Genomic DNA, 17,217 nt, shown 5'->3' on the forward strand with positions numbered 1-17,217 from the left:
ACAGTAGGAAGATATATATACACAGAGAACATGAAAAATGGGTGTTGCCATACCAACTATAACAAGAGTAATCAATTAAGATGGGCTATTATCAGCAGGAGAAAAAAAACTTTTGTAGTGATAATCAGGATGGCCCATTTCCAACAGCTGACAAGAAGGTGTGAGTAACAGTAGGGGGGAAGTTAACATGGGGAAATAGTTTTTACTTTGTGTAATGACCCATCCAACTCCCAGTCTTTATTCAAGCCTAATTTAATGGTGTCCAGTTTGCGAAAGCTTATGCTTTCAAATCAATTTGTTAGTCTCTAAGGTGCCACAAGGACTCCTCGTTCTTTTTGCTGATACAGACTAACACGGCTACCACTCTGAAAACTGGTCAGAAAAGATACTCAGAGGTTCAGAAGAAGAAGCGGCAAAGACGTCAAGTCTGCTCCAATTACTGAATCCTTGAGTATGTTAGCATAAGAATACAAGCAATAGAACTTGTGCTTATAAGCATGTGAGGGTCAACGAGGGAGAATGACTTTAAGACAGGCATTTCATTTCAATCACACGGATGTTCTTTCATGCTAGGTATGAATAGATTGTTTAAAACATATTCCTGTGGGGAAAGGGAGACACGTCCGACATAGGTGCTCTCTGTGTTGCCAGGCAGCAGCCCCACTTCTCAGACCCTGCTTTTTGTTGATCGCTTAGCGAGGAAAGAGATTCCATAGTATCAGGTGGCTTTTTTTAAAAGCTAAGAATAAAGGATCACAGTGTGATTCTTAAAACCATTGGCTGCATGTGGAGGTAGGGAGATTTCAGAAGGGCCTGAAGGCAGAGGGAGCCCCAAAGGGAGCATATCCTGGAGTGTGAGCTCTATCACCCTTTGAAGGGGTGCAGCCTGTGCCCGGCTGTATTAATGCCAGCCAGGTCCACTGGCTCATGCGGAAGTGGAGAAAGGTCAAAGCGCCCCTGTCCCCTGGCCACTTTGTGGGAGGCCAGTGCCACCAGCAATGCTGGCCCAGAGCACTGCTTTGCTCCCCAGCTAGACTGCAGCAGCCCCCTGCTTGGTGTACAAGGGGTCTGAACCAAAGCATACTGAAGTCTATGGGAGGCTTTCCATTGACCTCAGTGGCCTTAGGATCAAATCCAAGGAGAGGAATGTCCCTAACGCCTGCACTCACCTTCACTGCACCTGCATTAAGTCCTTGCATTCCAGCCCTAACACTCTGACATATTGATAAATGTTAACTTTGTCCACAAGGGCATAAAGAAACCTCCTTTGCTTTGGCCTGTGAGATAATACGTCTGCTAACCCACTCACTGACCTTTCTGGGTGGACATTTTTGCAGTGTGACTAGGCACACTATGATCTCACCACCTTGTCAATGAAAGGGGAAGGAGGGAAGCCCTTCCAGTCCTAATCAAAAGGGCGCTTTTATCCAGCCTGACATCATGAAAAAAACAAGAGAGCTCTCAACTGCATTCCAGGAATAACCCAGACAAGCCCCCCAAAACAACTCCTACCTTTCCTGGGACCCTCATGCAGGCCTTTGCTAGATAATGGCATGCACACCCACTGAGCTCTAAGTACAGGATTTCCAAAAGGCTCATCCAACAATTAATTATATCGAAGCCTACGAGAGAAGCCGACTCTGGAGGAAACAAATACAGATTCTGTTCAGAGATTTCTGATGTGACTGTGGGGTCAGCGGGCAACCTCGACAATGAGCATCCTGTTTCTGTTTGACCTCTTGTCCTTCTTGCTGCTTAATTACTGTTTGGAGCAGGGGACTTGCCTTGGAATTTTCTGAAGAACTGGCCGACGTGTATATCGATACTGTTGGTGCCATAAAAATCATCTTACCTGATGGGGTTACTTTTAACGTACCCCAGTAATACAATGAATGTCCTCCTGAAGGGACCAATGCTGCATCCCTGAATTGTGTGAGACAGTGAGGCAGATTCCTTGGCGCAGTAATGGTGGGGAGATGACATCACTTAAAGCAGCTGCCTACGTTTTAAACTCTATCACTGGCTTTATGTTCCTTAATACATCCTATGCCAGTGGGGGATTGCTGTGGCAGACTACCCAGCTCCCTCCTTCCCTGCCCCCTACAGTTCAGTGGGAGATGGAGGAGTGGAGACTAGGTTGTGGTACAGATGCACCAGCAGGGAATTCTCATCAGCCAGGGAAATTCTCTGCTCGCCATATGCAGCCTGATTTTTACCTCTTTGCCCCACGTCAGCATATTAACGAGAGAATCTGGCCCAGAGAACTCAGTGGGAGCAGGACTGGGCCCAAAGATGATAGCATTGCCCTCACCAGTGACATTATGGTTACAGGTAGGGAGGCACTTTCATTGTCAGTCTCTATTTGAAATGGCTTAAACTTTGGGGCTTAGGCTTCTCCACTTTGTTCTCAGCCCAGCAGTTAACTGTGTTGTCCTTGACGTTTTTTTTCTTTTTCTTTTTTTTAAATTATATTTGCAAAGCGTATCAGGATCCACAAAGGAACGATGCCATGTAAGTGTAAAGTATAATTATTTTTGGAAAGACTGAAAAAATCTCTTCAGATGTTTTCCAGCTTATCAGAGTGTGAAACTGTTCTTCACCCCTTAAAAAAACCTTTGCTCAGACACTTTTTTGTGGGTTCAGATAATTCATAATTGGTTGGGATGTCACACTTTGTACTTGGAATGTGCGATGACCAAATAAATGTGTTAGCAGCACCTCTTATAATTACTCAATGAACCACAGTGGCTGCTGCACTCATTATATCCTCCCAGGCAAATCCATATTTGAGTTTTTAAAAAACAGGATTTTGACCTTAGAATTTGCAGTCAAGCATGGGGCCCAGAGGTTAATGAAATGTGATTCTGATCTCACTCATGCTGGTGCAACTCCGTCGACTTCAGCAGAGTAACTATTGAATTGCACTGATATAAACGAGAGCAAAATACAAGAAATACCATTCACTTCATGTAATATTTACCGGAAGCCTGTGGCAGGGAGAAATGGATTTTGCTTAATGAATAAATATAGCATGAAGCCTTGAGTCTCTTATCCCCAGGGATACAATAATTTGGAAGACATTTTTTCAGATCAAAAGTGTTATATTGTCACATATAAAAGACCAATTTAGGCTGCACAATATTGAATTAAAGAAACGTAATTCTGTGCAGTGGATTTTGCAGTCCAATGCCCCTTGAGTCATTCTATCTTTTAAATTCAAGATCTGTTCTGGAAGAGATCGTGGGAAAGACACAATCAAAACCATTTTTTATTTTTTTAGATATAAAGGAAAATGAAAGGAATCCATGAAAATCAAATCTAAAAATAACATTTTCCACTAATCATATTTTATGAAAGGCATCTGCTCAACTTACAAGGGAGCAAGATATCTGACTGACTTTGCTAGGACGAGGGTGGTAAAGGTAGATGCTAAGCGGGATGCAAACAAGAATGTCTGAAGCTCCCAAACTCTTACATTAATGTCCCTACAACCATAATCTGCTCACCTTGACACTTCTGTGATGTATCCGTGACGGCTGGCATTTCACGCTGCTGGTGTTGCAACAGCCAGTACAACGTTTCACCTCCACGCACGGTGGCCATATCAGGAAATTAGCAGATGTGGGATCGATCTGACTCCGAGGTATCTCGTATATAACAGTTCTTGTTTTGCAGACGGCAGGAATGGCTTCCTCTGCAAACAGAAGAACCCAAACTTCGAGATGAACAGCTGTTCTCGCTTTAGAGCACACATGCTTACACTACTACGTGCTTAAGGGAGTGATTCCCACCCAGGCTTTTGCGACAGGTGCTCTGTGCTCCTATTGCTGACATTAACGATATGCCTTTGTGCTGGGCTTGGATAAGCTGTTACTGCTTGCCTCCCATTCAATTGTGCATGCTACCCCAGAGTGAAGCCTGAGTTGCTCCAAACACCCAGATCACGAGACGAGGGCTTTCCACCGCTCAACTTCCAATGCAGCTCAGAGCGCGGACAAATAAATGGGAGGCACAGACTGTCTGAAAGGTGACAGCAGGCAAGGACACCGTCTGAAACTCTCACTGTTATACTAGTTCCTGATAAGATAGCTGGATAGGGACTGGTCCTGAACCACAGAAGGCAGTGGAAGCTTTGCTATTTTCCAGGATAAGGGCCATAATGTGCATCTATGTATGTTTCACACATACAAAGCACATTTAATAAACTGCACACAATCTGCTTCTGTAATTTCTACACCATGCACCATCCCTTTGTTTATGACAAAACCTTCTCCAACTTTCAGTTCTGAAATGGTCTTAACACCAAGCTGTCATACAAATAGCAGCACGCCTTATTTCTGAATGAAGCTGGGGAAATTATGCATGGCTTGATTTTTTTAACAAGGCGAAACCATGAGAATAGCATGACCAAAGTGACTATAATACTCTGTTCAGATGAGCAAATTATTTTACCAAGTCTCAATCTACAGCAACTTCCTGGTGCTGAAAGACCAGTTTACAAGCAAAGGTGTCAGGCTTTTGAGGGTTAGCTGTATAATGTTTGCTGTGCAATAAAGCAATGTTGTGAGATATTGCTAGGTGACAGCTTAGGCACAGTGCATTAAGCTTACATATGAACAATCCAAGATCCACAAACCTGAGATCTCTTGCAGCCTGGGATGATAAGAGCTAGGGCTACTCAAGAAGTGACATTCTTGACTCCAGGACCAGATGGGCTGGCAAAGAATGCTTTGTCTCTGTTATGGCAGCCCCAACGGGGAAATTTGAATGGTGAGAATTTATTTGAAGGCAGCTTGTTTTTTGCTGTCCAGTTAAAGAGGCTAAGCTGGTGGGGTGTGATGAAGTTGGGATGCTCTTCAATACCCTCAATAGAAGTATAAAGAGAAGAAAATGTGATCTGGTTTGAACCCGGAACTTGAAAGCCTAGGATCACATTTGCTTTGATTTGGTTTGGGAAGAGGTCTGTTTTGATGGGCAAGCCCCCAGAGGAAGCTTTAAAACAACTCTGTAGGGTGGGTAAATATCACAGCAGAGGAAGGATGCTTCTCACTCCCTACAATGCTATTAACTAGGCCAATTAAGGGCCTGATAGTGCAAGATACCGGGCAGCTCCTGCAAAATGCTAAGACCGCCATTCCCATTGACCTTAAATGGGAGGCATTCAGCACCTTACAGAATAAGGCACCAAATGCAGCAGGTGGTTTCAGAAGCATTGTCCTCTAGAAGGGTTCAGTGTGATAAGTGTGCAGTTGCCAATTCACACTGCAAATCCATGCTGACAGTGTGCTCTGCTATATGTTTCATGGGCTCTTAGCCTAAAGTTAAAATATACTGATTAGGAATTACCCACAGCATATAAGAATATGCATGTTTTCCAAAGATAAATTAAATGGTAAATCAGTAAGATCTAATCACTTGTAACAAGTGTTGTTGCATAAAAATGCCATTTTGAAGTCAATTAACATCTATTTCATTTTATATCCAGGCTTTTGTTTGAAACCATCATTAATACTTATTAGAAAAATGCCTTGTAAACATGCCTGGTCCCTTGTGTAATGATGGGAATTAATGTCATAGCACTTCAGTCTTGCTCTTCATTTTTGGATAAACTGGTTTGGAATGAAAGAGTCAAGCTGTTTCCTTTTCTAGAGCTTCTGTCCTGAAAACTCTACCAACTGTTGATGTTTTTTTTTTAAAAGCACATTGCAGTAGTTGTTCCCCACACTACGAATTATACATTGAATATCGCCACATTTTCTAACTAAGGTCTCCCTTTTAACATGCTGCAACAAGAAAGTGAATGTAAAGAATTTATTCATGCTTGTCTCTTGTGGATAGATTACCCAGCAGAAGGTGACTGATGCAACAACTGACTTTGGAAAAGTGACATGCTCAAAGGAAAAGACCATTTTACTTTCTACTTTTTATTTTGCACAATGAAGTGTCTTGCATGACTAATCAAAGGAGCCTCTCCCCACGATTTTGTTCTTTAAGCACAAATAGCTTGTTGTTTCTTACCAATGCTTCTTTTTCTGCGAATGGGTACAGGGTGATTCTCTTGAACATGTTTAGCAGAATGAACACTATGAGATCTCAAGTTTGTTTCTGAAACATCGTCATATCCTAAAGTAGAAAACACAATATCAGACCTTTACTGTGTCATAAGCACGACAGTCACTTTAATTCTGCACCATTAATGTATAAGAATATGCGTCAGCCATACAAACAGGATCAAATCCTGCCTTAATATACAATCCTGTGAGACTCCTGCCAATAAAACAGCCAGGGCATAAGGGCAGAATTGAATGCAGAATTTCTCACACAAACATATGCATTTTTAACTCTTTAATATTTGTTTTATGGAAAAATATAGCAACTCTCTGTGTTTATGATACAGGGGCAATTCTGTTTTAATTCAGTTGCATTTTTCCTGTGAAAGGCATAATAAACTTTCTAATTGAATCTAGGTGTAGAAATCAGAATAACAATATTTCATGATGCTAATACACAGAATGAAGCTCTCTTTAAGAAGTTCCAAGTGTTCTGGTGGTGTGAGTCTACACCAGGGGTCGGCAACCTTTCAGAAGTGCTGTGCCGAGTCTTCATTTATTCACTCTGTTTTAAGGTTTCACGTGCCAATGATACATTTTAATGTTTTTAGACGGTCTCTTTCTATACGTCTATAATATGTAACTAAACTATTGTTATATGTAAAGTAAATAAGGTTTTTAAAATGTTTAAAAAGCTTCATTTAAAATTAAATTAAAATGCAGAGCCCCCCGGACCGGTGGCCAGGACCGGGGCAGTGTGAGTGCCACTGAAAATCAGCTCGTGTGCCGCGTTCGGCACATGTGCCATAGGTTGCCTACCTCTGGTCTACACAATACAAAATATGGTGGTGTAGTAATAATGCTGTTCCTATAAACTTTCTCTTGTCTCGCTAACTCAAGGACAAGCAATAATTAGTTTGGGTTTCCTTTTGGTCTCTCTGTTGCAGAACAAATCCCTTGTGAAGTATCCTAACCTTTGGAGGGGCATCTGAAGCTACTGCAGACTCTGGGATTGCATCCAGGCTTGTCTCGTTCCCTAAATAAGCCTACCACATGGGTTAAAGGGCCATGAGAAAGAGCAAAGATGGAAAACTTGGCATTTCATTTATCATATACAACAACAAAATGACCGCTCCACTATTTGGTTTTGTGAAGTGAAGCAGTCCAGGTCATGTCACATGCAGTGGGTTTCTGAAGGCTATGAGCACATACTTAGTGCATTGCTGGTATAAACAAAATGCGCAACTGAAATGTAACTAAATTCCAACACATCTCATAGGTGTGGTAATCTGCCTATTGGAACGCCCTCTGTGACATAATGGGATATTTTATAGGTTTCACCGATGCCTTCAAGGAGAACTGTAATATGCATAAAAAATGCAAGTGGGTGGCATACAAAAAATCAATTATACTCTCTGCTTGCTAACAGCATGTAATGGTCTCCTGTTTTCTATAGCTTTGCACACCTTCTAAACTCTGCAGTCCTTTCTGCTTCCAGTACATTTATATGCATGTTTCATAATGTATCCAGACTGTAGTGGAACCTGTTTTACACTCAGCTATGTTAACAGTATGGATCACACATGGCTGCTCTATAAATAAACTGACTCCTTCCCCCCCGCACCCCCCACGTACAAGGAATCACACCCAACAGAGCGTGCGGCTGTGAAATAATTGCATGCCTCGGGTGCATAGTGAGACATAAAGACAGAGGCCAGGTGCCTTCAGCACCCTTAGAAGGAACCACATGCCCTCAAGTGTGTAATTCCTCTTTTCTTATAAGTGGAAAAAAGCAGACTAAGTAGGCTATGCAACTGTAGCCTCCAGCAAACACTTCCACTCCTCTGTTGCCAAATCCTGCCCATTTCCTAAGACAGTGGGACTGATCCTGTGGGGGTGGTGTAAATCAGCATAGCCCCTTTGAACCCCATCTATCTAGGTATGTATGTGGCCTTCATCACAGGAGTGTCTGAACACCTCGTGGTCACTAATGGCTTGTAGCCTCACAACACCCGTGTAGGGTAAGGAAATATTGCTCCCATTTTACAGATAGGAAACTGAGGCCTGGGGTGGATTAAGTGACATATCCAAGGGCACCTAGGATATGTCACTTAATCCACTCTGTACCTCAGTTTCCTATCTGTAAAATAATAGGAAGTAGGTAGCTGAGCTGGGAACTGAACGCAGGTTTGTCAAGTCCTACCCCAGTGCCACTAGGCCATCCTTCCATTCTAAGGTGAGCAAAGCTATGTTGATTTACACTAGCTGAGCATCTGGCCTGTCATTTTTACTCAGTGGGGTCTGTGAGTACTCACCACCTCATAGGACCAAACCTTTAATGATTTCCCATATGCTGGGAGCTCACGAAGCACTGGCTACCTTAAGCACTGGCTACCTCTCTCTCTTTGATGCAAGAAACTATAGTTCAAAAGCAGGGGGACCATATGTCCCATTCTGGCCGGGACAGTCCCTTTTTTAAGCCCTCTCCCAGCCATCCTGACTTTTTTGGCAAAACTGTGCATTTGTCCCGTTGGCTCTTGCCGACTGATCATCAGATTTTTTGCACAGTTTTGCAAAAAAAAGTGGGGTGCGACCCTTAGCGGGGCAGGGGGAGTGGCAACACCAGTCTTGCACTGGAGGGAGGGCTAAGGAGAGTGGCTTGTGTGGCGACTGAGCCGGCCCTGGGTGGGAGGGGATCTCAGGCCAGTCTCAGGTCGGTGGGAGAGGGCCTCAGGTGGCCCCGGGGAGGGGGGACCTCAGGCTCGCCCTGTGAGTGGGTGGGCAGCGGGGTGGGCTCAGGCCGGCCCATGGGGTGTCCCGTTTTTTCACCCTATTCAAAAGCAAGTTGCATTAATTCTGCTTAGCACAAGAGCCTGACTTGCACAGGGTGCGAAGCCATTCTGCTTACCTGCAAACAGTGTTTAAAAGTAAAGACTATCCGTAAAACTGATACTCCTGAGCCTAGCCTCCTGCTGGTAGTGGCCATCTTGCTGAAGAAAGAAATGAATTGTGATGCCAGCAGTAGAGCAGCCCTGAGTACCAGATTCCAATCCTCTGCCCCCTATTAGGCAAAGCTCCTATTTAGCATAACTCAGTCATACTATATTGCTTTATGAATCAGGTAAGATCCTGGAAGTAATCTCATCAACTAACCACTATGTTAAACCACGTGTTTATGGGACCACAGTTGCACAACTCAGAATTCCATTTAGCCTTATTCTACCACCAGTTTATAAGCAAAATGACATGTTGGATGTGCTTATTATAAGATAACTTGTAAGGCGCTGAAGGCCCTTGGCTTATATTATAACTTGATGTATCACTATAAAATACAATTAGTTCACAACCATATGCCCAGCTGGGGGCAATTCCTGAGAGCAAAAAGAGTAGAGCTACCCTACTGCTAACACAGCTGACTGTAAAACAAGTTCACTGAAATCTAAATGCATTACGAAACATGCTCACAAAATGCTTTTTTTTTTCAGTCCATCATTGGTGTCTTTTTATAAGCAGAATTGTGGAGCATGTGATTATTGTAAGAACTGTGCTAAAGTGCTGAAAGCAGTTGGCCTATATTGTATCCCTCTTGGCATCTGGGCCCACAAAGGTATTTAGGCTCCTAACTTCCACTGAAATCAATGAAAGAAGAGGAATTTTTACCATTTTAATAGTTAGAAGAATGCTGTTTCAGCAATCCAGAATAGAACTCTCCTGTTGACTGCTGAAGCCTGGAAATAAACTCGTGATTTGACAAAAGGGCTCCTGAACTAATGGTGTCAGAAATGATGTCAATTTTCCCACAAGAGAGAAGTGATCAAGAGAATGAAGCTGCAGGGTACCAAGTGCCTCAGAAATGCAGAGTTTCCTGAACTCCCTATTAAGTCACTGAGAGCTGTGGGTGCTAAGCACCTTGCAGGATCAGGTCCTAAGAGCAGAGTTGAGAAATGTGAATATAGAGGAAAAAGTATGATTCCCAATTTATAAATGTTGCAACGTACTGGTCGCTAAGTCAACTTTGAGGATGCTGTGCTGAGCAAGATGAATGCCACTCTCTTTTAAGATGGGGTAGTTAATTTAATAAAACAAATGTTTTCATGGCAGCTGATCAAGTAATTTCTCTTTAATCTTTTATGCACTGATGCACTGACAACATTTTGATGATGGGTAGAAAAATAGCTAGCAATTAGCTCTGGTCAGTCCCTTAATGTAGTTGAAATTGTTCTTTTTGTCAGATTGGCACTTTTCCACTATGTCAAGGAGTAGCTAATACATAAATCTCAGCATTCCTATGACACTCTGCCAGTAATGTGATTACTGTACTCTCTAAATAAGCATGTGAAAAGTGCCCTAACACTAAAGCAACTGTTATATAAATACTTATATATCTGTATAGTGTCCTCATTTTCACATGTAATTTTTGTGCATAAGGTACAGTCCCAAATGGTGTGCTTACTTGTATTCTGCCAAATAAGTATCATCTCAATGTGTGTACAAAAAATGGACGCCCAAGATTCCTGGTATCATCATCAGCTTATGAAATTCTCATTGTCTCTCTTTCAGGAATTCAATACAATGTACAATAACAAATACAATCTCTCTTACAAATCAGTCCTACTCCCAAAAGCCCAAGGCAAAATCAGACAGTTTGATCATATTTCTATCCGGTGTAAAATATGCCCTTGTGACATCCAAACTCAGAGACTGTCCAAGTTTTAAACTTTGATCTACTAAAATGAATTAAAATAGTAACATGTAGGATGCATTTTTCTGTATAGAGTTGTAATTTAGTAACTAAAAAGAATAACATTATAGTATTTAAGCTTTCCAGAGCCACATTCCCTACATCATGTCTGGGCAGGGGGAGGGGAGAAGAGAGCAAAATACAGACACATATCTCAAAAGCTTGCCTCCTTCACTGTTTCCAGCTGGCCTAATAGAAGATAATATCTGCATTCTTGTCCATTTTTAAACTGGGGTTTGGTCCAAAGACCACTAAAGTCAACAGGAGATTTTAATGAATTAGACTTTGTGATTTAATGAACTAATATAATAGCAATTTTTCCGTGTGTGTGTTATTTTATAATACACCATTAGAATTTAGCATTGTAATAGCACTAGAATTTCCTGGTTGATGCTCCAACATCATCCACTAGTACAGGGAAACTATTGTTCCCTCTGTGGGAGAGTCTCATCTCAGTCCAAGCAGTGATGAGGCAGGAGGCAAATCTAATAGATGATGAAATGAACTCTACCACCCACAGGACAGAAGGGAGAAGGTAGTGTGTGAATGGTAAGAACCACACTGCTAGCCGAAGAGATTTTGCAGGTAGAGTAAATGAAATGCCTCTGTTTTGGTGATTTATTCTCTTAGCTATTAGTAGTAAAGTTGTGGACCTTGAATGCTAGAGATATTTACTTGCTGGGATCATGCATGCTTTATATTAAGTAGCCAGGGTTTGATTCTGCTCTCAGTGGAACTTAATGGATTTACATCTGTGTAACTTTCATAGGGGCCTGATTCTGGGATCCTTACTGAAACAAAACTCCTATTATCGCCAATGGTAGTTTTCTTAGACTAGGGAGTGCAGGATCAAGCCATAAGAGCATAACAACATAAGAACGGCCATACTGGATCAGACCAAAGGTCCATCTAGCCCAGTATCCTGTCTTCCAACAGTGACCAATGCCAGGTAGGCCAAAGGGAATGAACAGAACAGGTAATCATCAAGTAATCCATCCCGTCACCCATTCCCAGCTTCTGGCAAACAAGGAAGAATTTGGCCCAGATTTTCTTTATTGAAAACATTGATAAGCACCATGTTGGATAATGTTTTTCTTTAAGTAATATGCCAGATGGTGTGGGGGTGTGGTTTCTAATTTTATGAAGGGGTTATCAGTCATCCTTGCAGTGCAATATCAAGTCAAAATCTGTCAGAATGCAAGGAAGAGCTGCCCACTCTGACTTACAAGACTTACTTGTGAAAAACATATACTGTGTTTGTTTTACAGTGTGAGAGAGAAAGTGACCTCTCTCTCGTCAAATTTCCACTGACTCTGCCTCTGACAGAGCTATAGGTTTCTTAGGGAAGTCAGACATTTACTGCATGAAAGCCTGATTCTGCAAACCTTTGCCCAGGAGAGCAATTCTTACTCACTTGAGAAGATCTATTGAGTTTAATAGAGCTAGTCACTTGAGGAAGGATTTGCAAGGTTATGCACTAAAATGAGGGAGAAAGTAATGATTGGATGGGTTGTGTGGAGTTTTGTTTTGGGTTTTTTTGTGCAATCCATAATTTAACAGAGTAAATGCTGCAAAAACACCAACATAACTGCTGCATAGATCTTAACTGAACCAACCCTTTTAAAATGCAGTTATTATTCAAAGTAACAAATACATTAAACTGAAAGAAAGAGTATTGAGTGAAGTGTATTATCTTAGCAGTGCTAACTATCAGACATCTGACTTTCTAGCACATGCTAACCTCACATACAATAAACACACCCAACCCTGCAATCCTTTATCTCCAAACTATGCCCACTGAATTAAGTTTTAATTGATTTTGTATAGCTATAATAATACTTGGGGTCTAAGGATTACTCATGGGGTATTGGGCCCAGTGATGTGTTTAAGCATAAACTAAGATGGTAAATGACTATCTACCTCCATCAAGGCCCAGTCCTGAAACCATTAGTCAGAATAGAGTAATAGAGTTTAATGGTTGGATAAGGACTACTCACATAAGTAAAAATAAAGGTGCAGGACTGGATCCTTAACGGGGATTTTTATAAATTCATGCCCTAAAATATTAATGTTTCATGTTCAAATATTAAAATATGTATATTTCCTGTTTCTCTGGTGCTTTCTGACTGATGCTTTGCAGTAAAACAGCAAAATGAAACAACACATTTTTGGTTAACTTCTTAATTTTTCAGTACTGTTTCTGCTTGATATTTGCAATTAGGTAAGTAATTATAGCCTGGAATAAGTTCCTCTGATCTGCTCCATTCCCTGACATATTTTAAAATAATATAGTCTTGTATCTACCAATTATTGACTCAAAGGCACAGGAAATAAAAAAATCTGTTCAAATTCCCAAGTGCTCAGACATCTCCCACAAGAGCTAAAATATTCACTGACTTCAATGGGATCAGGATTAGGTCCTTATGCACTTGAATGATATAAAGCACAATTTTAGGTGGGGACATATGGATTCCTTATTTTGTCCCTATTTTGAATGCTTCTTTAATCCCAATGACATAAATACAAGCAGAGCAGAACTTCTGTCTCTAAAAATTTCAGCCCAATCCAAAATCAAGCTGGATAAGAGGGTTTTTGAAGAACGAATGTTTTTAACGGTATTAGTAATCAGCCATTATGGCAAAGCAGTGTGAATGAGATGAGTATTTGAAACTTCAGTTTAATGGGACACCAGTTACTGCTCAGCATCATGAAAAAGGAAAGCCGTGTCTGTAAACTGTTTCTGGTACATTTCTGTTCACTATTATTTCACTTTAAAAAAAATAAGACAATTAAGTTGTCATTTAAAAAGGTGTTGCCACATTGAATGAAGGGGATTGAGCCTAGTCTATATTTTACCAGAATGCATACCATATGGTTTAAATGGAGATCTCCCAATACCAAGGCGAGCAACAACTCATTGACTTTTTGTTTGGGCTTTTAGAAAGGTAGAGGTTTACCCTTGGTTCGTGGAGGATGCATCTGTTTGTTTTATTCTTTCACCAACTAACTGAAGAAACCACCAACAGCTAAGTGTATCAACTGAAATGTAATGATTCTGACTCAATAATGCAATGATTCTGAGATTTGATTCAATACTGCAATGATTTGTTCCAGGGTAGAACATTAGTGAATTGTACAGTCTCACAAGCCTAATGGGGCAGAAAATAACCTCCTGCTATTCTCTTCTGAATGAGTGTCTGTAAGCTCCATAGGAAGGTTCCTGTTTAAAATCAGTATGGACAGTTTATTTTCCTTTCAATAAGCCCCAGATCTTGGAGAGACATTACTTCATTCATAAATATTGTTGCAAATATTTTAAATGACTCTCAGTAGCTTAAAGATAACGGTGCAGTGGAATAACAACAATAAATATTATGGACATTCTTTTTTGCTGATAAAGAGGTCTGACAGTACAAAGGTCACCAACATTAATATTATACCGAGAAATATGTGCACCAAGTTTATTTGGTGTCTGCTCACTTTTTGATGGTTTCATTTTAAAATGCAAAATAAGCCTGGTTTGGAAATGGATCCTTGTCTGTTCTTAGACTTTTCTAAGAACCCTGGTGGGATTGGGGAGAAACGCCTGACTCTTCATCATCCTCTGGTTTCCCTTCTCTGGATTCTGATCTTTGGCTAGGTCTGTCGGCCCACCCAGCGCTGGAAACGAGTGAATGGAATATTCAGAGACCGTCTCTTTAAAGCCTCCGCACAAACAGACACGTGCCGATCTGTGGGCCCAGGTGCCACCCCTCTGAGCAGTGGAATAAAAAGGGAAGGAAGGAAAGAGAATAATTTACCTACGGAATCAATCTCCAGGAGGCGCTGCAAATCGCGGATGCTGTGGATTTCGCTGTGAGCCAGCCTCTCGATTAGCTCCTGGGGGATTTCAGCTTCCTTCAAACAGACAAAACACCGAATCACTGCTTCCCTCGCCTGTTCCAGGATCACCTCTGAGTACATCATCAGTTCAGGCTGAGTGTGCCTACGGACACCCCAGAAAGCTCTGAGCTGATTCCACCCTGCTCCCCACTACTCAAGTGGAATGGGGCTTTGCGCATGAAATTCTATTAAACAGGCTCCTGGCTTAACATTTCCAAGTAACTCATGTTAGGCATCGCCCTGCGTTGGAGGGTTTTGCTGGACGTGTTTCGGTTAGACATTTAAAATCTCCCCTCCACAGTGTCTGGAGTCGCCCTGCGTTCACCACCCCTCGATAGCTCCGCTGTTGTGCATAGGCCAGGGGAGAGAGAAGGTGCCTAGAGGTGTTTATGATTTCATAGAGCCATCACCAGCAGAAGAGATCAGGTTGAAATGCGCCACGACTCTGAAACCCAAACCCCTGAGCAATTGTTTAACACACGTTCATCTTTGATCTGGTTTAAAGTTTCTGCCAGGTGGAGAGATCCTTAAATCTCCCAGAAACTTACAGTAAGGGGATAAAACAAAGTTTTCAAGCTGTTTATAAGCTCACCCCAACCCAGGGCGTCAGCACCTTTCCCTAACGTCTGTCGGGAAGCAGAGAGAAATCATGTACCCGAGACCGAAGGCGAGCCTACAAGTACCCACGCTGTAGATATAAACGAAAATGAAACTTACAATAATAATAATAATAATAATAACCCCCCAGGTACGATGCTTTGGGGTCGGCGTGTACCTTGTGCTAGCGAGAGGCAAAGTGGGTTTTCAATTGTCCTACAAATTCCCTCAAATCTTCCCCTACAAATGGCCACCTGTAATAATCCCCAGAGAGACAGAAAATCATGTTTCTCTTAGATCTCTCTGCATAGGAATCTACTGACCACACGGTAGAAATATACAAATGGGTTTAGGTCAGACTAGAACCCACTTTTCCCTGGTTGGGCTCCAAATACATAGGTGCGGGGATATTTATTTTTACATTTTTGGCCGCATAAGAACAACTTCAGCTCTGAAGAGGGGAGAGGAGGTATTAAATGATTTCGGTCTTAAACACAGATCGTGTGTGTATATGAACCCAATATAGTAACTGCTCCTCGGTCATTTTATTAGGGTTTCATTCTCGTTTCTTGTTGGCAGGAAACTGCGCTATAATTCCTTCTCCTTGCCATGCAACAACAGGTCCGAGCACGGATTTCTTTGCAAATAATCCCAAGGCTGTTTGCGTTCCGATGGGTGTAGAAAACTGTAACAGGGGTGGGTATTTATTTATTTTTTTCTTTCCAAAAAGCATGCAGCCAGCAAACAGCCCTGGAGCAAAATGCACGGTCATTCTGTTCACCCATTTGCAACTTGTTTTTGCCTTTGCAAAATTCTTGCAACGGTGGTGAATCGCTTCCTCCGGCAGCAATCCTGAGAGATGCCCTGGAGGACACTATCAAACGATCTCCCCTTGCCCAGGTTACAACTAGGAGCTTTCCCCACCCTTCCAAACGACCTTCTAAACACTCTTTCCAACCCCCCGCCGCGGCTGAGCCCTAGGAATTAACCATGCAAGAAGCCAGTCTCACCTACCTCGGGAAACGCAAAAGGAAGGTAGCAAAAACCTAGCAGCAAAACGCAAGCCCAGGTCCTCATCGCGTTCTAATGCACTCGGGGCACGAATCCAAGGCAAGGGTGCTGCGGCGGAGCTCCAGCCCGGCTCCTGTGGCTGGGAAATTCAGTACCATCCCTCGGGGAAAGACACTGGTGCGGCTCGGGGCTCTTTGTCCACGTTGGGGTGCGCCCGGGGGGGTTTGTATGTTCCCTTTGCTAGAGGAGCTCCGCTTCTGCTGCTCTCTCGCGCGCGCTCCTAGGACTGGACCAGCCGGTACTTCTGCATATTTGCTTAGATCAGACCAAAGTGAAACCCAAGGAGTCAATCCGGAGCGCCGCCGAAACGCCCATCACCTGTCTGAGACAAGCTCGCCCCCCTCCAGACGTGCGGGAGCGCTTCAAACCCGCCTCCCTTCCCCGGCAGGAGGCAAACCCGAGCAGCAGCAGGTTCCTTTAATTATTTATTTAATGCAAGATCGCCCCCCTCCTCTCCGGCCCTCCACTACCTTCCCCCTTTCTTTTTCTCCTTGTAAATGGATCTTTATTTATAGGGATCGAAATGTTTCTCTTGCTGAAAAATGCCCCCCCCCCCGCTTTCCTCTCTCCCCCCCCCCGGCTGGGGCGAGGTTAAAAAAAATTAAATCGGAGCAATATTGCAAGATCACAGGAGGTTGCCTGGTGCAGTTTCTTCCCCACTTTGCACGGGAGAAAAGCCAGGTTTAAATCCCCGGGGGGGCAGCACCGGCCGATCGGAGCGAGGAATCGGAACTCCCAGGGAGAGTGGGTTCTTGAGCTGTCTGGAGTGTGAAATAATCCCGAGGAGGAGAATATACCATAGGCGCCCTCCCACCCCCATGCGCCTCCTCTCCCCAGTACGCCAGGCTGCAAACAACAAGTAGTGGGAGGGGCTGG

General features: G+C 42.7%; 1 protein-coding gene across 7 annotated transcripts in view; it reads right to left on the reverse strand.

Moving 5' to 3' along the window:
- The window catches only part of PDGFA (platelet derived growth factor subunit A), a 43,771-nt gene extending 26,907 nt beyond the window's left edge, over nucleotides 1-16,864 (reverse strand). For 3 of the 7 annotated variants that reach the window (XR_005585764.1, XR_005585766.1, XR_005585765.1), the window contains exons 1-4: nucleotides 16,285-16,863; nucleotides 14,592-14,688; nucleotides 6,019-6,123; nucleotides 3,507-3,694 (exon numbers count right to left, since the gene is read on the reverse strand). Coding sequence is in view for 3 of the 7 variants with exons in the window: in XM_039492870.1 (XP_039348804.1) it covers nucleotides 3,507-3,694; nucleotides 6,019-6,123; nucleotides 14,592-14,688; nucleotides 16,285-16,347 (453 nt within the window). In the remaining 4 variants the exon portion in view is untranslated. Of the gene's footprint in view, nucleotides 1-3,506; nucleotides 3,695-6,018; nucleotides 6,124-14,591; nucleotides 14,689-16,284 lie in introns of all 7 variants that reach the window. The other 4 variants (XR_005585767.1, XM_039492870.1, XM_039492871.1 and 1 more) reach the window with 4 other exon arrangements.
- Between the last annotated feature and the right edge of the window lie 353 nt (nucleotides 16,865-17,217).

Source organism: Mauremys reevesii, linkage group 10 (assembly GCF_016161935.1).
Source record: "Mauremys reevesii isolate NIE-2019 linkage group 10, ASM1616193v1, whole genome shotgun sequence".
NCBI lineage: Eukaryota > Metazoa > Chordata > Testudines > Geoemydidae > Mauremys > Mauremys reevesii.